Below are 24,668 nucleotides of genomic sequence, written 5' to 3' on the forward strand. Positions count from 1 at the left end.
TTAACCCCCAGAACCCACACAATAGAAACAACTCAGAAAAAGTTTCCTTGTGCATGCACACCCGTAGAATACTGAGGGAAAAAAATGCAAGTCTTATCAAATTACATGCACACAAAATAATGTAATAATTAAAAAACAGACTTTGTCAAATTAAGAATATAATTGATCAGATAAAAGATGCAAGCATTTTTGAAACAACTTCTGAAATGCAGTTAGATAATAGGCTAGCTTCCATTACCCAAGTGTACACTTTCTAGTTACAAACTAGAATCCCTCTGGCACTATCTTATGTTAAAGCACTTCCTGCCACATTTCACTCTCAGTCAGAATCCTTCATTTGAATCAAAATGATGGCTTTTATAACGATGACATATAACTCATGAGAAACACCAACCTTGACCAAAGATTGGTGTTAAGTGCCCTTTATGCAGCTGCCAAAGGCCACTTCAGGCATGTCTTACCGTGGAATCCTTGCAAGAGTCATTTATCACTCCTGGGTAACCCAGTATCTAAATATCACAGATTAAGTCTTAAAGTATATTATTTCAAACGCACATCACTGTGTTTAACAACAGTTGGAAATCTGTGTATTTTGAGACCAGTATTATCAGACAAAGATAAGAAAAAAACTAGAGACCAATATTTTTATGAATATAGATACAAATATGCTAAACAAAATACTAGCAAACCAAATCCAGCAGCATAGAAAATGGTTTATGTAGCATAGACAAGTGGGGTTATTCCAGGAATGCAAGGTTTGTTCAATATACAAAGTCCATCAATGTAATACAACATATCAATAAAGGACAAAAACTACATGACAACCTTGATACAGAAGAAGCATTTGACAAAATTCAATACTTTTTTTGATAAAAACTATTCAATAAAGGAGGAATAGATGGAATTTCCTCAACTTACAGCATCTATGAAAAACCCACAGCTAACATCATATTTAATGGTGAAAGACCTAATACTTTCCCCCTAAAATCAGGAACAAGAAAAAGATGTCCACTCTTGCCACTCCTATTTAATATTATACTGGACATGCTAGCCAGGGTACTTAGGCAGGAAAATCAAATAAAAAGAATCCAGATTGGAAATGAAGCAAAAGTATTTCTATTAACACAAGCACAAACTTGTATACAGAAAAAATAAAATAAAAGCAAAATAAGCTCAGAATAGCTGTAGTATATAAGGTCAATACACAAAATTCAATTTTTTCTAGATGCTAGCAATGAATAATCCAAAAAAGAAAACAATTGTTTGTAATAGCATCAAGAAGAATACCTTTCAAAAACATTTAACCCCCCCAAAAAAATCAAGATGTATACACTAAAATCTATCAAACAGCATTGAAAGAAATTACAGACCTAAATAAATGGAAAGACACTCCATGTTTATGGATTAGAAAATTTAATACTGTTAAAATACCAACATACTTTAATCTGATGTATCGAATCAACACAAAAACTATCAAAATCACAGGTGCTTGTTACGAAGAAATTAACAAATCAAATCGATCCTAAAATCCATGTGTAATGCAAGGGATCCAGAACAGGTAAAATGATCCTGAAGTAGAACAAGGTTGGTGGATTCAAACATCCTAAATTCAAAACTTACTACACAGCTACAATTAAGACAATGTGGTACTAGCTTAATAACACATAGGACAATGGATTCAAGTTGAGGAGTACATTTTCACAGTCACTTGTATGGGGGTGGGGTGGGGATTTGTTTGGTTTTTCACAAGGATGCCAATCCCACTCATCAAGAAATAATTATTAGTCTATGTCACAATGAGTCATTTGTTCTACTAGATATTCACATATTAAAGAATGAAATTGGATCCCTATAGTGCACCACATGCAAAAATGGATCAAGGACTTAAATTTAGGAACTAAAACCATAAGATGCTTACAAGACACGAGAGAAATGAAAATTTAACTTGTACACAAAGTGTTCATAGTTGTAGTATTCATAATATGCAAAAAGCAGAAACAACACAAGTATCCACAACCAAATAGACAAGCAAAAAAATACATTATATCAATACAATGACAATATTCGGTCACAAAAGAAACAGTACCGATACATGCTACAACAAGGATGTACTTTGAACTCATTACTTTGGGGATGGTGGGGGAACAGACAAAAAAGGCCACATAGTATATGACTCTGTTAACATGAAATGTCCAAAATAGGCAAATTCATAGGCATATTTAGATGAGTAGTTGCCAGGGGCTGGGGGTTAAGAACAGGCAGTCACACCTAATGAGTACAGAAAACTTTTTACAGTGATGAAAATGCTCTGGAATTATATATAATGACAACTACACAACTCTGTGAATATACTATAACCACAAATTTTACACTTTTTAAAGGGATGAATTTTACATTATGTGAATTATGTCTCAAACAAATATGAGGGAGAGCACATCTCTTCCATTTAAAGGTGGATGAGAAAAGGTCAACTCTTTCAAAATCAATCTTTATTACAGATTCCAATCTCTTGATGTTTTTCTTTTAGTTAACAAGTAAATGTTGGGAGAATTCCTCTCGGGGTGTCTTTCAAGATGTTATCTAGCATCTGTATGGTAATTTCATTAAAACCACACAACCAGAGATAAGGTAGAATTAGGTATAATCTATGTCAAGGCAATGGCAGGGCCCAAAATAAACTCTGAAGTCCTTTGAGTGAAAGCTGCAATCTCAACCACCCTGTACTATTTTCCATCCACCTTCCACATCATTATCTATGGATTTATGGGGAATGAAAAATAATTAGGATAATGATCCTAAGTCCTATGCATGTCAGTCTAAGAATCTTAATTTGATGGTTGATTTTTTTTTTTTGCAAAAGGAATATGACAATTATTAGGTGGTCATGTGGGCCCACCCATAGCACTAGACATCCTTTTTTTCCTGGCTATATGACTTTTAGTAAGGTGTATAACCTCTCAAGTTACAGTGGCTGACCTAGTTTGTGCAAATGAAGAACCACATGCACAGGTAGGTACTTGACAGTCACTGAGAGTTCCCTTCAGAATTTACAGGAATTTGACTTACAAAGTATAAGAAATGTTAAATATGAATCACATACATCTACAGAGAACAGAATCAGGAGGAATCCTCTGTGAAAACGAGGGACTAGTAATAGCAGAATGATTCAAGGTGCCAGCTGCCATCTTTACTGGGATAAAGGAAAGTGTGTTTGTGGTATAAAGAAGGTAGAATGTAGAGAGTCACCAAAAATTAAAAAAAAAAAAGTCTTCCTTTCAAAGACCTAGTCTTTTCCAACTCTCTCCTTTTCCATGGGCTAATATGATTCAGTGAGTCCAGAATGTATGTGTGTGTGCACGTGTGGGTGAGTGAACGTGTGCGCACGCACACACACACACACACACACACACTCTCACACACACAGACAGACACAAAGAACTATGGTGTTCAATAGAATAAGAGGATAAGAGGAGGAAAGATAAGAGAAGCAGCAAGTGAAAGTTGCTCTTATTATCATATTTTACTCTGGCGGCCCTGGGAAGGGTAGAAAGGATAAAGATAGTCTAAGCAACTAAAGGGAAGAACATCACAAAATGTAGCCTCAGAAAAACACCTCTTTCTCTAGGAGGTTATGTGGATTCTTGAGAAACAATTCCTTAAAAGAGTTTCAGTATAGCCACCTCGTAGAAATAGGGAGTGATGCTGCCCAATTATAAGCACGTGCCACGTGTTAACATGAACAAGTTCTCTGAAGCCTCATTTATAGGCTTCTTTTGATAACATATCTTCCTATACAGGGATGTATCTCCAAATAAAGCTAAGGTAACTGCAACTGGATTTGATCACACAATTAACTATACACCACAATATATACAGACACTCAATTCATTTGCTGCAGCTGCCATGTTTCCAGAAAAGTTTTGCTGCAGGCTGTGCTTTTAAGCAGTAAGTTTGAAATGTTCTACAACACTAAAAGGTATTCTTTTACTCATAAGATACTGCTCCTTGACATTCTAAGAAAGCATAATGGAAAGGCAGCCATAATAACGTGGTAACATGCTAAGGAAAACTGATTATGAAGCAAATGAGAGTTTATTTTTTCTTCTTAAAACTTTTTAGGGTATTTTTTTCCACTTTCTATTAAATATATTGATGTTACTTCTGTCTGATAATCTATATTATCACTTGAAAACTTTCACACAGATATAGTATCACAGCTACTTCAATACTGTAGCAACAATAAAACTTGAGAACTGAAGAACACAAATTCCTTCACAAATTTATTGTATAGTGTACTCACTTGTCTTCTTATCACTTTCTGAATACATAAGAAGCACAGGGGATGAGAGACCCTTTAAGATGACTACAGTCACATTTACGGGTCCTATAATCAAGGTAGCACACATACCATAACAGTGTTCTAAAGGCTAGCCCAGAAAAAAAAAACGAAAAAACCCACATTACCTTATCACAGTACAGAAAGCACTGTGTTCTTTTTCTCCCATTAAGGTATAGTTTTCTTTTTTTAAGCCACTGTTTTATTTAGCATTACAGTAAATAGTTCTGTTTTGATTACTACCAGAATGAAAAAAAAATCCCCATTTCCAATGATTTGAAAGCTACATTTTTCCCCTGCTAATTTTAAAATAAGGTTGATTTGCACTAATTGTTAAAACAATCAAGTCACAAGCTCAACAAATTAGCTGTTGCTTGTAGTAAAATGATATACCAGTATGTCTCTCCTTAGTTAAAAATACATAATTCTTTTATTTTCTTATGCAACAAAAGAAATTAACATCACAGACATAGAAGACTACGAATGGGAGACTACATTAAATATCCAGTAATTTAAGCCTACTTGTACTTTTCTATAGCACATGAATATTTAACACTTTTTGATGTAAAATTCAATTTGGGGGATACAATGTAGTTCTCAGGAGTAATAGTTCCATTCATTTGCAGGCCTGCTTACTGTGTGACTAAGTAACACAAGGCACAGTAGCCATCCTTTCTGTCACGCTGCAACACTGATCGAGTGCCTTGGAAAATAGCTGATTAAAAAGATGATGCCAACAGAAGGGGAGACTTTGGATTGTCTATTTAAAATCAAGGTAATGATAAAGATTCATTTTAAGTGCACTTTTACATGCTTGTTTATACAACAAACTTTCTAATTTTGCTGCAATAGGCTTGACTACCCTATCATTTGGCCAAATGCACTTTCCCCAGTAAACTTAAAACAACAAAAACAAAAACAACAACAACAAAAAAATCCCTGTCCTTTCATATACTAAGAGGATTGGCTACTGAAACAGTTCATTGCAAGACACATGAAGACAACATACTGTGGCATGAGTTGTTTTAATTTGTTGTGCTGTTACTAAAGTAAAGTTCTGAGGGCTGTTGTTCAAACATTCCAAGTTCTCCCTTCCATCTTTATTGATTCTCAAAATTTTGTACAGAAAACTCTTTGGGGGCTAGAACAGCAGTACTTGCACCATACTGTTTCCAAGACTTCAAGTTGCAAAAGCAAACTGATAGGAAAAAAACAGGGGAAAAAAAAAAGAAAAAAGAAAAAAAAAGAAGGTCCTGATTTGAGCTAGATACAGGGACAAAAAAAAAAAAAAAAAAAGAGAAAAAAGAAAAAAGCACATACTTGAAGATTACATGGTCTACAAATGGTGGCAATGTTTTCCTTGCGAGAGTAGTTTTGTTGGTATATATATTTTAAATACTCAAAAAGGCTCAACCTCAAGCAGTAATAAACACAAGCAAAGTGATTTAACCCTTAAAATAAATATTCAGAAAAACCTCTCTGTACATACAAGTGAAAGAATATGTAACACTTTCACGCAAAAAAATAATTATAATAATAATAAAGGATTTGTTCATATATGTAGCTGAAATCTGCTGTTCAGCCCACAATGTCCCCAATGAAGAAGGGAGGCACAGACATAGATGACTACTGTGGTTCACTATCTTACAGCCTTTTTGTACTGGGACACTATCACCACCAAATTATCCCTCTTACTATATTTATTATGTTTTTTTAATGTTTTTCTTTTTTTTTTCTTTTTCCTTTTCTTTTTGTTTCTTTACAGCATGCCAAATCCTTTGGCATATGTGATGGCCTTCAACAATCTCTCTTTAAGTTTTTCTTTGCTTGAGTATTCCGGAAGTAAAAGGACATTAAAGCAAGTATGAGATGTAGGTAACCTAAATAGAGAGAAAAACAGGGAAATCATAAGTCATAACAAATATGCTCAGTGTGAAATGCTATTAGATGTTTACCTAGTTAAAACAGTTTGTAATGAGAAACTGCAGATTAGATGAATCATAAACAGTGTGCTGTATAGCTACAAAGATCAGTTGTCTTTATCCTATGAAATCATGCCAACATGATGATGGTGATGGCAGTAACATTTTTCATTTACTGAGTTTCTATCTATGTTAGCTATTGTTTTAGATACTTAACCCATGTAGTTCATTTACATCTTCACAAATCAAACACACCATGATTAATAAATGCACTTAAAAGCTGAAGTCACTAAATAACTTGAAGTAGAAAACTATACAAAATTATCATTAAAAATTTCAGAGTCTGTGCTCTTTAATACTGAATAGAAATACAATTAGCAGGGCAGAGTTTAGGAGGACAGGCTGCTCTTGCAGAGGTCCTGAGTTCAATTCCCAGCAACCACATGGTGACTCACAGCCATCTATAGTGAGATCTGGTGCCCTGTTCTGACTCTCATACATCCATGAAGGCAGGACACTATATACATAATAAACAAATAAATCTTAAAATACAATCAGCAACTTTGGACTCCCATAGAACAATGTGAGGTGCACTCTCACCCCGAACTCTTGGGGAAGGGTCTAGGCACTGCCCTATATGAAATGACAGACTATGCACACCCCCATGGAGGGCCTCACCCTCCCTGGGGAAATGAAGGGATAACGGGGGGGGAGGGGAGGGGAAGGGCTCGGGAGGAAGGGAGGGAATGGGAGAGACCTGGAACTGACTTGTGAAGCAACCTTGTTTCTTATCCAAATTTAAACTGGAAAATAAAATTAAAAACAAAAATTCAGAGGAAAGCAAAGTATCTGAGGACTGACAAGAACCTTTGAAAAGGAAACTGTCAGGGATTTTCCAAGATTTCCTGTGCATTCCCACAGATAAGAAATTAGAAAAATAAATCTAAGGAATCAACTTTGAAAAAAAAATACAATCAGCAAAATGACAGTGAAAATGATTCGATGGCAAATATAAATTAATTAAAATTAGATCCATAATACATTAAATCATGTAGACTAGACAGTAATGAAAATATATCTGTAGGTGTATACCAAAGTAAACATACTTCTAAGGATATATCATCCGGCCCCACCATAAAATAGTGAAGTATTTAATGGGGAAGGATATAATCATATGTCGAAACTATGTAATTCAGGATTCTAGAATAAACTTAAAGAACAGATAATCAGGAAAATGTCAGTGTAAGCATTCTAAATACACGGTTATATAAAACAGCTTTCTTAATAAACTGCAAAATATAGGGAAGGATAAATCATAACAATTTGACAAATTAATTGCACTCATGTAGCTCCACAATTAGTTTTTAAGTATGCCAATTTTACCACTGAATAACAAAGGCAAAATATTCCTCCACTAACGTTTTTTTTACTTGGAATATTTCTATGTAATATGAGAAGTGAGCACAGAGGCTAAATGTTGCCTCTGCTCACATGTGTGCAACATGAGGTTTAAAGGTTTACAGTAGAGATGGAGTTGCACTTCAATATTTACCTTTCTGAGTCTGGGCCATTTTTGGCTATAATCATCTTCAATTTTCCCAGTCCTCCGACAGGTGCTCTGTCTGTGCCAGTTGTAAATTGCAAGAAGAGTCTTTTCTGTTCATCTGTAAACGAATGAACAACTTCCCAGAACTCCCTAAAGACAAAAGATACAATACTGATTTTAATTTGACATTATTACAAACACAAGCTCATGGTACTACAACATCATTACAGACAGCTAATTAGTTAATATTAAGGATACCAATCACATCAGGAATATATTTTATTTACCATTCCTCCATTATTCTCCTTTTTATTCATCCCTTACTCAATTTTGTGAAGGCAAGGTGGTAATAGATTCAGATTATAAGAAAAACATGAAGTGACATGTTAAAAAAAATAATAGCAGAAATACAAATGTACTTTTCATGTAGTTATTCTGAAAAACTTATATTGATATTAAAGTTATAATATCTGGTTGACTAAAACCTATGAACTAAATTTAATAATGTAATAATCTTATGTTACCCAAAGTTCAAAAAACAACATACAAGCTCCATAATGAACAATTTTGGAATTACTTAAAGTGAATACAGCACTAACTCACAGCTAAGAAAATTAAGATTTTAGAAGAAATTCAAAAGTATTTTTAATTGGCAACAGGGTATATTTCATGTTTTAAATTTCTTTCCACAATAATCTTAGAGGAGGACTAGATGGATTACTCAGCGGGTAACAGCATTTGCCGTGAAATCTGTCAACTACTTAATAATATATATTCTGTTATCTCCACTAGCTCAAAGACACACACACACACACACACACACACACACAAATGAACTTAATAAAAATTATAATCTCAAAAGAGACATTATGCTTTCCAAGTCTTTTAATGAGATTCTATTCTTTGACATTCAGGTATACTATTTTTATTATCCAAATATTGGCATTTTTATTGCTGACATTAAAAACATTATTCCCCAAATTTCAATATCTGAAAGCTTTATCAGATTTCCTGGCTTTCTCCAATCTCTTGTCATGGCTCCTGTAAAACTAATGCGCAACCAGAGAAAATAACAGTACGCAAAGCCAATAGGAGACTGGACAAGAAATTCATGCAAGAATCCCCCAGTTAGAAGGAACGTCCATTTGTAGACTTCATTTTTGTGACTCTGCAGGAGAAAAGTAGACTGCAATCCCAAGACCTCTGCCAGGACTCAAAAGCTACACAGCTAAGCTGGAAGGGAAAAATCAGGTATTCTTTGAAGGTGTGTTCCTGGAGAGGCTGACCAGGCTCCAATGAATGGGTTCACATGCATGCATATTTGTTTTTCTAGGTCTGGACTCAGGGGTCTACTTTTTAAAAATAGGGCCTAGATTGGGGTGGGGGTGTGGGGAGTCAGGTGAATCTGGTAAGACATTGTAAAGGGTGTAAGGGTACACTGCATACATATATGGAATTTCAAAGAATGAATAATTTTAAAATGATTTTGCAAGATGGGTGGTTAAAATAAAAGACTTCTCACACTGTAGGAAGGCTCTGATATTTGACCTAACCAGTCATCTAAGGAGGCATGCCTCCAGCCATTCCTGCAGGTCATGGAGGAAGCGGATAAATCATGGTCACAGTGACCATGCTACTTAAAAGTCATGTTTGCAGTTGTTTTTAAAATAAGAAAAAACAAAACAAAACCCTCAGAGGTCCAGAAATTCTACTTAATGTTTTAATGCTGAAAAGGGTTTCCTTTTCCTGTCATATCTTACAATAAAATCTTTAACTAAAAAAAAATGTGTATTTAGAAAGCTTAGGAGAAGTTATCAAATAGATCATATCCTAGTCACATCTCCAAAATCCATTTAGATCAAATAGAAAAGAAAAAAAGTGTAATAAAAATAGGACATCAAGTAATAAATCCCCAAAGCCAAAAAAAAAAAACCACAACATAAACAGAGTTAAGGACCGTAATAGGACAAAAAGAGGGGGAGGCATAGAAGCTGTGAAGAAAGGGGTGGGAAAGCTCTTAAAAGGGATATACATGCCTACTGAAAGGGATTCTAACTGAAAGAAGATGCAGTTGAAAACCTAGAAGACACTGAATCACACAAAGCAGAACCAAACGTTAATGAAACATTGTACACTGGTAGAAGGAATACCTTTTAACAGGGAAACCTCTTAAAGTGACTGTCCGCTTTGCTTCCCCAAGACATTTATTAACAGCAGGTCCAGAAAAAACAAAAATGAAAGTAAATGAGAAATGAAAACAATGTAATTTTAGGTCCAAATAGAATTATGAAGAGTCTTGAAAAAAATAAACAAAGCTTTCTGGCATTGGAAAGTACATTAAAAAAAACTAAATCATGAATAATAGAAACTCTGACATGAAAAGTTCTGCCACAAATGCCATGGATTAGAAATAAGGAAATGAATAAATTCAGACAGAAATAAAAACACTTGAAAATTCTGAAGCACTATGCACAGGAACTCTGGAATGGATGATTTATGAATGAAGTGAGCAAAAGAGGAGAAAGAAATCATTTCTATTTAACAACCATCCCGCATTTATAGCTGACAACAGTCTAGAAACAAAAATCAAGAAGGGGGAAATTGAGGGGCGGGGGGGTCAAGCAGGGAAAGAGAGAGACAAAATAAGTGAAACCAAAGAAAGCACACCAAAGTATAATAGTGGGAAAAGTTATTAAACACATGTTCAAGATATGATTAAAAAAAAAGAAAGCCTCCTATCAATTACTATTCTCAGTACTGGAAGGTACTCTGTACACTACCAAAGGAGAAGAGGAAACATGAATCAGCTGCAAACCCTTTGGTATAAAGGAGTGAGCCGCCAGCAGGATACACTGGAGCACTGGTGGCAGAAAGCTTGTGAGAGTAACCACCCACTGTGTGATCTGGACTAAGGCAGCATGCACAGAGCCTGTACTGTATGCAGCAGATTCAGTCTCACAGCTCAAAGGAGAAGTGAAAGACACACCCATGCCTAACGTAGAAGCTACTGCCAACTAACTGACAGCCACTTGCAAATGAAAGAGAGACTCAATGGGGGAAACAAACAAACTACTCTTACAGGTGGGCCACATAACCATCAGAAGATGGTGAACACAAAACTAACTCAAGAGCATCTACAGAGGTTCTTCATCCCATAATGCAAAGTCAAGGGATTTCCCTACCTCCCTTAAAGATCCTTTGACTATGTATTATAGCTTTATGTTTTGGGTTTTTATAAGATTCTTGAGTATGCAAACATGTGTCTCTACATCTATATGTGTTCCTTGTGGCTTTTTCCTTTGGCTCTTTTTCTGGGATTTGCCATATTCCAATTTGTTTTCATTTTTCTTAATTGATTAAGAAAAACATGATATTCCAGCATCCAGTTATACCAGCACCATTTGTTGAAGATGCTTTCTTTTTTCCATTGTATACTTTTAGTCAAAAATGAGGTGTTCATAAGTGTGTGAACTAATATCAGGGTCTTCAATTGGATTCCATTGGTCTATCTATCTGTTTTTATGCCAATACCAAGCTGTTTTCATTGCCATTGCTCTATAATAGAACTTGAAGTCAGCAATGGTAATGCCTCCAGAAATTCCTTTATTGTACAGGGTTGTTTTGGCTATCCTGTTTTTTTTGTTGTTGTTGTTGTTTCTGTATAAAGTATTTTTTTTCAAGGTCTGTGAAGAATTATGGTGGGATTCTAATGGGGACTGCGTTGTATCTGTAGATTGCTTTTGGTAAGAAGGATCAAGGCCAAGGAAAAAGAAAGTGAGCAAGAAAAGAATAGAGGGAGCCATTATAGGTTTAAAGAGAAATCTGGCACTAGAGAAATGTCCAGGAATCCACAAGGATGATCTCAATTAAAGCAATAGTGCAGAGGCTACCTTAAATGTCCTTCCTCTATAATGAGATTGATGACTACCTTAAATGCCATCATATAGCCTTTACCCAGTAGCTGATGGAAGCAGAAGCAGAGATCCACAGCTAAACACTGAGCTGAACTCCTGGAATCCAGTTGCAGAGAGAGAGGAGTTAAGAGTAAAGGGGTCAAAACCATGCCAGTGAAACCCATAGAAACAGCTAACCAGAGCAAGTGGAAATGCATGGACACCAGTCTGACAGCTGGGGAACCAGTATAGGTCTGACACCCTGAAAGTAGGTATCAGTTGAGAGACCAGGGCAGTCAATGGGGCCTCTGGGAAAGGAACAAGTATTTATCCCTAGTGCAAGGACTTTGGGAGCCCATTCACTATGGAGGGATACTCTTTCAGCTTAGACACATGGGTGAGGGCCTAGACCTGCCCCAAATTACATGACAGACTTTGATGATCCCCCTTGGGATGATGCACCCTCCCTGGGAGTGAATGGTGGGTGAAATGGGGGGTTGGTGCAGGGCATGGGAGGTCAGGAGGGAGAGGGAACTGGGATCAATATATAAAATAAGATTGTTTTTAATTTAAATTTAAAAAAGTATTTTTTAAAAAAGAAAAGCATCATATTCAAATTTATTCCTTACTAAAGCATACAATATTTTAGCACTAAAATTATGAAATAATGCCGGAAGAAACTAATGTGTAATAAATGGATAGGTCTGTGTCATGCTTGAGGTTTACAGAATCCAAACTGTTAAAAATGACAATGCTCAGATTATTTATTCAAGCAAAGAAATCCATTATCAAAATCTCAAAGGAATGTTACCACATTCATGTAAAATTCAAAGCAGATTTTAATATTTATATGAAAGTAAGACAGTGGAAGCAACTGAAAAGAAGGAAAAAGTAAAGGTGCTCACACCTTCCAATATAAAGATTTGTTCAATATACATAAAGGAATCAACAAAGTGTGACTTTGACCAAAAAACAAATGAGTAGAATGAATTAGTAACTTATTTTCACCAAAAAATAAATTCAGTGGGGAAAAGAAAGAAGAACACATGTATAACATGTTAGTGATGATCTGCTATCAAGAATGTAGTTTAAAAGAAAAACTTCATAACCGATGACAAGAAAAGCAGAGAGGACAATTAACAAAGGGGGAAAAAAATGAAGCCAGCGCAACATCATAAGTAATCAGAGATAGGCAAATTTAAACTACAATGAGATTTTATTTCACATTCCTCCAAGAAGTCTATAGATCAACAAGACCAAAGACTTGAAAGAGATACAGAACTGACCTCTGGATGACTGCTGGTCATCCTAGAGTTCAATGGCACTACCATTTAGCAAAAAAACATTCTTGCAATGCTTCTTAAAGCTTAAAATGTATCTGTTACAAAACTATAAACTTCTACCTCCTATGTTTTACAAGAGAAATGAAAATGCTTTAACAGTAAGACTGGATAACATTACTTGTATTAGCTCTAATCAAGAAAATCCAACTGCCATCAATAGTAGGAAAATGGAAAAGCAAACATCATACATTCAGCTAAAAAATTACTTTTCCGTTAAAAACTACACTGTAAATTAAAAATAGATATCGAAAAGGCTTACTCTATGACTCCATTTATATTTAATTCAAGAGCACCCAAAAAAAGGAAACAAAAGATAAAAAACAAAGCAAAACAAAACCGCTGTTACAGAAATCTATACAGTGACTGCCCATAGGGACAGGAATCAACTGCAAGAACTTGGATAATAGTCTGTATCGTGATGTTATAAAGTGTAATTATCCAAATCTCCAAATTCCACAACACAGCTCTATGTATTTCATTGTACTTAAAAGATACCTCAGACATTGGTATCACAGTTGTCACCAACACCATATTTACAATGTTTAGGCAATGACTGTTTCAGAAGCAATTAAGCTATTATAAGATTTTGGTAAACATAAAAATTATTAATGAGAAAGACTCATTTATCATGAAAGACGTACAATATAATATTCATCCCTACTTCTGAAAAAGCAAAACTTGATGAGCCCTACAAATAATACTTATCAATACTACAGGTAATAAAATGTGAACTAAAAGTAACACTTTCTTCATCTGATAGCATTAATGAATTAAAATACTATATCTTTATCCAGAGCAAAAATTACTAAAAGGCAGAGATTATTAAGCTACAATACCTCTAGATGAAAGTACAAATAAATATTTATTAAGTAGGAAAGAAATCAAATACAAAGCTAAATCAAGTCTTGAAGTAGAAATTATGCATTAAAAGAAAAATTGATGGGGCTGAAGAAATGGCTAAGCAGTAAAGAACATTGACTGCTCTTGCAGAGGACCTGGGTTCAATTCCCAGCACCCACATGACAGCTCACAACCATCTTAACTCCAGGGTCTGACACCCTTGTACATGTATGCATGTAGGCAAAACACTGATATACATGAAACTAAAATTAATTAATCCAAAAATAGTCTCAAGAAGTAAGGGGACAGAGCATTTGAAAAAGTCTCTTAAGTAGAAAAAAAGGAATCAGGTACAACTTTTCCAAATGAAAAATACATGAATAAAACCTTACTTGTGCATTCTGGTTTTATAAATTCTGAATACATGGGATAATTATTAAAAAGATTCCTATATTGTAAGTTTTTCGGAGATGGGAGAATATCAGGTTTATTTTAGTGTTTAATTTCCTATTAACTAAAAATTCCAAAGAATGTTTTCACTGTGTTTATACTAACAAAAATAAAAAGTTGAAGTAATTTCACAAGATTTATGATATTATAAACTGTTAAGTTTGAAGCTTATATTACTGCTGTAATTTTTTTGCCATTAAACCCTGAATTTACAGTTAAACAAGGTATGAATGACAAAAGAATGGTATAGTTACAAAAACACAAAACTTTGATTTATTTCTAATGTAATTTATCCAAAAACAAAAGTTGAGGATACGTTTACTGTTCTAAAATGAAATGTATTGAAATCCTGTTTTGGATCAACATTATTAAGGAGATAATGTTATGATATTCCCATTAAGGCTTTCCTATTAGCATGTTATTTCAACCCTTTGAAACTGAGTATTTAGGAGCAATACAATGGTTGTCATTAATAAACACACTTATGATTGCTGTAGGAAAGGGCAAAGCAATAGTAATCTTCTGCCAATCTAGATAATTAATATAATTATTCTGTAATACAGAACTAACAAATGTATCTATGTATCATTACAAGACATAGTTAATATTCATTCTGCTCTTCACATACTTGAGTCTTACAGCTCTAGGGATCTTCCAAAGAGGTACCCGTTTAAATGTCTAAGACTTCACACAAACAGGGGATACCAACAGAGCCTGTCATTTTCACCAATTATATATACTAGGGGATCGGGAAACTGTCTTTCAGAATTGGATATGAGCATGGTACAGAAAAGTATGAACAATAACCAGGGCATCTGACTAGAGAAGGACAGTATTGGTAATACTGTTCTGAGAATTGTTCAGAAGCACCAGTACATATCATTCTTCCCAAATGTCGTAAAGACATTTGAATCTTAAATACTACAGTGAAGAATGTACCTTTTTATACATTACAAGAAATAAACCAAAAGGAGGAGAAAACATGAGATTAGATAACCATTTAATTAATGAAACAAATCATTAGATTGTATGAATACTGGTAATATTAATACAGGTCTACTTTTACAGATGAGAGCTTGTTAGGGAAGCAGTAACAGCAGATACAGGTCTCAAACACAATACACACAACCTTCTTTGATGAATGAAATCTTCCTTCTTAAGAATTAAACACCTCACCTAATCAAAACAGACTCTCTGGTATAGCCACCGTCATATTCCGTAGTTTCTTCTAGTGCTTGGAAATCAAGATTCTGAAAATTATAGAAAAAAACACACTTTAACATCTATATCATATCATTCGCAAAGTAAATCATGAGGTGTTTTTGCAGATGTCTTTCTTACCCTACTTCCACATATAAGCAATTCAATCTCTTCTGGTCTGAATAAGTACTTTAAGGGAGATTCATTAGTCACCATGTGAAAACCTCTGCGAAACGCCTTGAACTGTTTTTCTACTGATTTATTGAGAATGTAGTCTGAATAAAGACTGACAAATTCCTGTAAAATATTAAAAACAAGATTCACATGTTATACATTCACATACTATATATAGATTAACATGCTATACAAGTGAACACAACTAGCTATTAGGTTGCATAGCCACTTTTAGCCCAACCCAAAAGAAATCCTTCAGGAGTTTTTCTTTTTTTAATAAATTTAAAAAATTAATTTGAAGAGATGGTTCAGTGGTTAAGAACATTATCAACTCTCATAGAGGATGTAACATCAATTCCAGAACTAGCATGGCATCTAACAACCATCTGTAATTCCACTTCCAGGAAGCTAAATGTCCTCATGCCCCCATGGGCAATATATGCAAACAATCCACCAACATATATAGAGGCAAAACACTCATGCATATAAGATAAAAGTAAGTCTCTAAAAAATTAATTAGATGTTGTATGGACAAAGAAAAATACTTTCACAATTTCTCACTTCTAACAGATATTAATTTATAAATAGGTCATATATGAGTTATACATATAGATTATGATTATGAGAGTAAATTAAATAGGAATTAAAGTATAATTTTACAATAGTAAAGATTAATATAAAAACAGAGCCCCAAAACAACATTTCAAAGTCCTTTAAATAAGTATGCAAATATAAATATATAAATACGGACTTTGAGCAAACCAGAACGTCTCATCTTTTCTACTACAGATTTTGGTAAACTACCAAATCTGCAAAAACACTATTTGTTGGTAAGCTAAGTTACTGAATCAAATTACAAATGTGTATTCTGTGTCTTGACATATTTTACCAAAAATATAGTCATATAAGCTTACATATTTTATAAAAATTATACTACTTATTGTAATTTTCTTATTCTGTCCTTATTTCCTGTTCCCAAATGAATACATTTTTAATACAAACCAAACTTAATGAAAAGAATAACTTTCATATGTATAATTAGATTTTAAATGGGAAACATGTATGCACATTAAATAGGATCATAATCACTGGGCTCTGTTTACCTCTAAGGTTTAATAAGGTAATGCCCTGTTTCTGGTGTTACACTACAGTTACATTTATCTATTCATTTTGTGCTAATCTGTGTACTCTTTCCCTAAAGAGAGATTAGCAATTAATGCGTACACTCATATCAGCTCTTATCTAAGAGTTAGCAAAATATACCTTTACTATTTATATGAATTTGTAAACTGTTTCAAACTGTATTAAATAATTCTTTGAAAACTCTTAAGAATACTGCTTTGAAATTATATATTTACAAAAAACAATGGCAGAAGAATTTTATTACCTTCCTGTTTTCATTTGTAATTGGAATTTTATCACCATTTTCCTTTAGATCATACATCATTGGGTTACCAAAAAGATCTGTCTGTGATATCTGGAAAGTAATCATCATATCATCTTCCACATTCCCTTCATACTCCAATAAGTCCTTTAAACTCTGATATAAAACCTAAAACAAGAAAGAGAAGTGAGGTTATCAAATAACTTGTAAAACACATTTAAAAAGACAGGGGTGGAGGGGGGAAGGGAGCTGGTTTCATTCCTTTTAGAAGCAATTTGTCAATAAAAAAGTCAAAATTATTTCCCCATAGTTTAATAGGACATAAAAGACTGTCACTGAGCCAGGAAGTGGTGGCATGTGCCTTTAATCATAGCATCTCGGGGGCAGAGGCAGGCTGATCTCAGTGGGTGTGAGGCCAGCTTGGTCTACAGAGTGAGTTTTGGGACAGTCAGAGTGAACAGGGGAAAAAAAAAAAAAAAAAAAAAAAAAAAAAGGTCACTGACAATACATTAATCTTTGCTTAGAAATTCTTCAAATCATCAATTCAGCAACATATTTCATACTGTGCTCTAGAATATACACAGCATCTGCAGGATGGAGGTTGGATACAGGAATGAAACAAACAAACAAAAAAAAACAAATAACAAAAAAAAAAAAAACACACAAGGAGAAGGCAATGCTCATTCTACCAGGCAGACTTACAAGTTTACATTGAAAAGAAAATGTTTATAACATTTCACTGTATATAGTCAGTCAAAGGTTGCTTGATGCAATCTATAAAACACTACTTTAAAATTTTAAGTGTTCATTATACTTAAAAGAACTTTACCACACTAGGTAGCAGTGGGTACTGAAAAAGACTCCAAACAAAAAGGTATATATATATATATATATATATATATATATATATATATACACATATATGTGTGTGTACATGTGTGTGTGTGTGTATCTCTTTATTTAGATAGCATCTTAGAGACTATTTAAAGAATGACAAAGAACTTACTGGGTGAGAGTCTCCCAAGTCACGAAAAGTTCCTTTTTTCCCCATTAGCTTCCTGTAGACAACCATGGGAAAGTGGACATCCAGTATACAATTATTATAAATAGCCAAACCGAGGACTATGCCAATTAAAGTAAATTGACCCTCGGTTTCAAAAGAAGATGGATTAAACCAAAATAATTTTGTAGCTTCATCATATGTGAACATACCTATAAAAAATAAGTTTTAAAATAAATTTTATTTTTGAAAGTATAAAATTTTAAAAATACTCTTAAACAAAATAAGACAGAAGAATTTTAATATAGTAGATATGTTTTTGCTATTACATGCATGTGAGAAAACAATAACAGTACAAATATAATATCTAATTATCATAAGTGTATTAACTGGTAGTATACAATTCTAAGAAGCAAACAAAAGAAAATAATATGCAATTTAGGTGATATTTCTGGAAAGGTATTTTTTAAAAGTTTTATTAGATTATTCAAGTCTCATCAATTTTCATTGACTAATCTTAATTTACAGTCATATTTTAGCCACTCAGATAACTGAAAAGTACCTAAGAAGCAAACCCATGATCATGTACAAAAATTAGATAAAGATGGTTAACTTTCAGTTACTTAAGATACATAACTAATGTAAGCTAATAGTTTTAAAAAGATTTTGTAATATTTCATCTTTACATGCATGATCATCATTATTCAAAACCAAACTTGAGAGACATTTTTTTCATATCATTATTTCATCTATGGGAGCAGAAATAGAAATGTGTCTTCTCCTTTCACTGAACATTAAAGACAAAAATATTTTATATAAATGCATATCCTTTCAATTTTTCTAAGTTTATTTTCAGTTGTTTCTCAGGAAACACTTGTAAATTAAGATCTAATATGCTGGGGGAGAGGTGATTTCACAACTTAGCCTTTAGCAGAATGAGGCACGTGGGTCATGAGTTTAAGGACAGAAAGCACTAATACAATATATAAAGACTGTCCACAAAAATCACAACCAAGAGCAAAGTAAACAAACCAAAGAACGCTTGGGCAAAGAAACTTTTTTTCTAATGGAACATTATTCAAACCCAAATAAAGCAGCATTAAAATGTGCTTTTAAATTAACTTTGAAAAGATTTAAAAATTTTTATTTTCAATTTTAATGAAAAGAAAAATACAATTTTCTCTTTGACCTGTAGGAGTATAAATGAACTCTACACTTTTTTTGCAACTTAATATTTGTGAAATACTCTTAAAATTATCCAACTCATACTTGAGTTCTGTATTTTGAAATATATATATATATATATATATATATATGCATGGCTATTTATTTGCAAGCCAAGTTATAGATCCACAGAGTATCAAAAACTCTAGTAGGCAAGCAGTAAGTAGGATAGAATGCCACAAATGTATGATTTTGGTCACAAGAACAATAAGCTATAACTTAGCCAGTCTAAAATTTATAAGCCATTATTCTCATGCTTTCAGCAGCCTCCAATCCCCCATATTCCAAGGTTTTCCAAGTTAAATTTACCAAAAAGGTAATTGTCATCTATCAGAATATTTGGCTAAATAATCTAAGAAATAAGGTAAATACACAAGTAGACAGATCAGTTCCTGAAGCATACACATTTGCTATCTATTATTACAGGTAAGCCATATCCAATTCTTTTGCTGTTTATCATAGCTGAGAATCTTCATAAACCAAGTTCATTACTCAAAATACTAACATATCATCATCATATCACTAACACCTACCAATATCTGGATTAAAGATTTCCTCCACAACCAACTGAAAAAATTCTTTGGAAACACCTCCTTCATCCACTCCTTGCTCTCCTTCAAATTCCACATATAACTGCTTCTTCAAGTCTGCAGGATTTTCCATAGCAATCATCTCCAGCTGTTGAATGAAAACATAAAGAAGAGGACCAATGATAATAGGATAAAATATACAGGTATATATATATATATTGTTTAGGATCCTATTTTTTTTCTTAGTAGGGGATGCAGCCAAAAGTTTTTGGAAAAAAACAAATGGTTATCATTACTTCCTGAATATCTTCAACTATGGAAGTCTAGGAAATGTTTCTAAACATCTCTCTTGGTCGTGTTTAACTCATTTGTATGTCTTCATGGGTGTAGTTACACATGGGTGATTACACATCAGATTCTATTCCTCAGGACCTGTCTACCTTGCTTGTCAATGCAGAGTCTCCCATTGGACTGGAGGATTGAAGATCAGAAGAGGCTGCACTGTCAAGGTGCCAATACCTGACTACCAGCAGGATTGCAATGCCCACTCAATTTTCCTTTTCTTTAACAGGGTTTGGGATTCAACTCAGGTCTACTCGGAAGCACTCTACTAACTGATCTATCCTCGTAGCTCACAACACAATTTTCAGGTCAGTGTTTATTGAAAATTTATTTTTGAGGCCATATTTTGTTCCAGAACATCAAAGAAACCAAATATTCTTTTACAGGACCTAACCATCACTAAAGATTAACATTTAAGTTTTAGTAAATCAAGCTAATTTTCTAATGTACAAAGAAAAAAGGAGGTAATACTCTTCATACTGCAAGATGGTAAAAGCTTAGGAATATACAATTTCTGTAAAGCATGCAAAATTGGTAAGAACTAATATTACCCTCTAAAAATATAGTATTATTTCTTAAAATTTATAATTTTATGTCCTCAAAAGATCAAAAGGTAGACTAGTCCTGAAACTCTACAGTCAAAAAATATGTAGATTCGAAATTAACCTTCAGAATGAAAAAGAAACGCATACCAACAGCAGTGCTAATTGAAAACCTGTATCCAGACAGAGTAACTCTGAGTATCTGAATTTCAATGATTCCAAAACATTACTGTTATTACTGTGTAATACATTCTAGGGATTTCTCCCAGTTCTCTCAACTTGCAAAAAATCTAAGAGATTCAGTAAATTTTCATTTGCTTTTCCATCACTAGAGTAAAATTGCTTTGAACAAATATGACTAAATAGGAAAAAAAAAGCCTGATATTATTTATGTATTTGAGTGCAATTTCTATTAAAACATGAAAATTAGTGATTCAAAAGTTTGTTGGTATTCTTAGCCCATTATGATTCTAATAAGACAGCATATGTCTGTCCATTTCTATCAGTCTCTCCTCCTTTTCCCCAAGTACTGGTTAACACAACATTTAATACTGTATGTTTTATTATGATCACTGAAAACAAAATTTTCCATCTTTTTGCTTTGCCTTGAAATGTAAAATAACCATAATATAGAATCAAATAAATTAATATATGAAGTGCTCCAACATTAACTATAAGTTTGTAGTTACAGATCAGTGAGGGCTATATTTTCATTCTTTATCTAAAATAAGATTAACAAATAAATATTTCCAGTTTAGTCAGAATATTTAACCACAAAATTTTAAAGACAAAAATATTCCAGGAATAAGAGCAGTAGAATTACTATATAAAACTTACAAATCACTTTACAAATAAAACCCATCTAGCAAGTAGGCTGCTAAAACCACTTTACAGATGGGTCTTTGAAGTAACAAAATAATAAAAAGGCTGAATAATTTAAAAAATAGTAATTCAGATAAAGAGGGGTTCTAGTCCAGGCAGCAAGCTTTAGAATACAGTTCAACTACCTCTCCACAGAAACTAGAGCTAATGTTTGTTTTTAGATTTTGTGTGTTTTTTTACTTTCTTCTTTGGCTTTCCACATTTTTATTAAAACTCACATAATTGCAGAATCAGGATATATTTGAATGTTATAATTTAAAGGTAGTTGGCAACTTAATTCTGTAGGTGGAAGTGTCTGATTAGCTATTCTCAATGTGCTAAAGTGATTTTCTAGTTACCTATTTGAGGACATTGCACTAGCAGCCTATCTTTCTAAAAACTGTGGTAACAAAAACAAAACATAATATTTAATAACAGCCTTTTACATAAGACATTATCATAAGAAGTCACATTAAAATTTCTTTCTCTTAAAAATAATAATCCTTAAAACCTACCACACACATACCTTAAGCCATTATTTCATCAATCAAAAACTAGTTAGTGTAGGAATTAAAATTATACAGCTATATTACTTAATAGCTTTTATTTAAAACTAAATTAGTAAAACTCATGTTGTTTTATATGTAGCTGGATCTATGAAAATGAAAACTGTTGGAATAATACATCAGACAAGTGTGAAAAACATCTATATGCATCCTTGACCTCATTTATTATACATTAATGGATTTTATATGTATTAAGATTTCTTGAAACATAAAATATAATATTGCCTTAATAGATAGTACTAGAGAAAAATAAAATACACTGGTGTTATTATACTGTATTAAAATGTTGTGGTAACTACCACTTCCTAATTAGGCTTCTTTTTTTTTATTAAGAAATCCCACTCTTGTCGACTGTTAAAATAATTTTAAATTCCTTAACTTTTACTTGGCAAGCCAAAATTCTAAAGATATCATTTTTTACAAGCTGACTTGATATAAAATCATTTTCAGAACTAAGAAAGATGATATATTGACACAAAACATTCTATTTTCATATCTTCAAAGATCTAAACAATTCTTTCAAGTCCATCATTTAAAATATTTATATATCCCCAGGTACTACCTCAAATCCTACGTAGAAAAATAACTATGAATATAATTATTTAAGTAGAAACAGCACTCAGATTTGTTCAACAGTGCTAAGATTTTCCAAGAAAGGTGATTTACACAGCTTGGTAAATAACACTAAATTAATGATTACAAATGAAATTAACTTAATGAATTTAACTTTTTCATGTTATCTGTAAACAAATGAAGACCAGTCTACTGTGCCTTAAAGTTTAAGTGGGTTACAGTTGAGTCAGATGATTACATCTTAGGTTCTAAATGCAATTAAGGCATTCATTTCTGCAACTAAAAATATCTCTAAAGTTCATTTTCCTCACATGGAACACTAAGGAATTTGATAAATTTTATTATTTTAAATTGTTAGATGATGCTGAGCCATTATGATACTGACTACTACTTTATTTTTCATTTTTGTTCTAAGAAATTACTTTGAAGACAAAGTGAAGGTTCCATTCATTTCTATGAGAATAATTTTAAATAATACTAATTACACTAAGTACAATTTAATTAGTGAATGATTGGTAGAATTAAGTATACAGCAGAGAAAAACCCCATTATTAAAGCACTGTAGGCCAACTGATGAAAAAAAATTCAGGCTCATATAGCAATAGGTATTTATACAAACGGTAATTATGGAAGCAGGGTTAGACAATGCTTCTAGACCCCTAATAAAAATGGTTAGGAACTCTGAGAGGAGATTGGGCAGCAGTTCTCACAGGCTTCTCTCCCAGCCAATCTCCCTCATTAGCATAAGTCAGGTCCTGGTTTATGATCTTTTCTTCCCAGTTCTGCATCTTAGCCTTTCCTTCTAGGCTTCAGGTTAACTACGTAAAACTCCAGAACTTACTACATTTAATCAGGTCCCATAACACCATCCACTCCTATTTTAGTCACACTGACTTCATTATTCTTTTTAAATACTGGCAATATTCTAAACATGCAAATTAAAATAGTCAATAACCTAGACAGATAAACTGTACTAAAAACATTTCCCAAATATTGGTGTGCAACACAGATGTCCCAGAATATTTAAAATACAGATTCATATCAGAATTCCTAATCTGAAACCCTAAAAGGCAAGCCTTTGATTTTTTGTTGCTGTTCTTTTGTTTTGCATTTGGGCAACTCTCTAGGCTGTGAGGGCACTCTGAAGCATCTCACATACAACAATGCTGTCTCTTCCTTGATACATATAATCTTGATCTCCACTCTGTTATAAACAACTCTAAAGACTTTATATCTACATCCCTCAAATTGCTCTGTTCAGAAGGGAGAGAGAGCACATGTTACTTGTTTACTGGGGACTAGAGGGACACCTGAGGCACAGCACACATGTGGAGATCAGAGGAAGAGATTTGGGCTTCCATCCTTTCCTAACATGAGCATCTAGAGGATCAAACTCAGTCAATCAGGCCTGGTAGCAAGTAACTTTCCCCACTAACCCATTGCAGTAGCCTAAGAATATGTATATAGCCCAAGAACATACATATGTATGTATGCAAATTATTTATATGTGCATGTATGTACAAATTGTACAAATTCTTTATATATATATTAATATTTGTTAAAGCTTCCACACTAAAATTGTTATCATTCAAATGGAAGAAGGGTGCTCATTAGTATTTATTTCCGCATTATTTTCTAAGCAATAAAAGCCAAAAATAAGTGTTAAAAGAAGGCACAGGAGAAATACTGTGGGTTTTTTTTTCTTTTTAGTAGGAGTAAAATCGTATTTTTACAAAAAAAGCACATTATATTTAATAAAACATTTCAAACATGAGTATTCTCTTGTCAACTAACAGTTCCTCTAAAAGCACTAGTTGGGAAAGAGTTGTTGAAATATTTGAATTTAACAACAGATGAAAGCAATGGACATACTTTGGCTTAAAAATAATTGATCAGAGAGTGTGCACTCATAATTTTAGCACAGGAAGCAGAAATGAGAATC

At 33.3% G+C, this 24,668-nt stretch overlaps 1 protein-coding gene across 2 annotated transcripts in view; it reads right to left on the reverse strand.

Annotated features, from left to right (window-relative positions):
• Positions 1-693: 693 nt before the first annotated feature.
• Positions 694-24,668, reverse strand: part of Ube3a (ubiquitin protein ligase E3A) — a 68,066-nt gene continuing 44,091 nt past the window's right edge. For both annotated transcript variants that reach the window (XM_040733311.1, XM_040733310.1), the window contains exons 5-11: positions 19,846-19,990; positions 18,095-18,300; positions 17,092-17,256; positions 15,672-15,827; positions 15,507-15,580; positions 7,811-7,954; positions 694-6,216 (exon numbers count right to left, since the gene is read on the reverse strand). In XM_040733311.1, coding sequence (XP_040589245.1) covers positions 6,096-6,216; positions 7,811-7,954; positions 15,507-15,580; positions 15,672-15,827; positions 17,092-17,256; positions 18,095-18,300; positions 19,846-19,990 — 1,011 coding nt within the window. In that variant the 3' untranslated portion in view covers positions 694-6,095. The remainder of the gene's footprint in view (positions 6,217-7,810; positions 7,955-15,506; positions 15,581-15,671; positions 15,828-17,091; positions 17,257-18,094; positions 18,301-19,845; positions 19,991-24,668) is intronic.

The sequence above is a fragment of the Mesocricetus auratus genome, unplaced genomic scaffold (assembly GCF_017639785.1).
Source record: "Mesocricetus auratus isolate SY011 unplaced genomic scaffold, BCM_Maur_2.0 Super-Scaffold_100030, whole genome shotgun sequence".
Classification (NCBI taxonomy): Eukaryota; Metazoa; Chordata; class Mammalia; order Rodentia; family Cricetidae; genus Mesocricetus; species Mesocricetus auratus.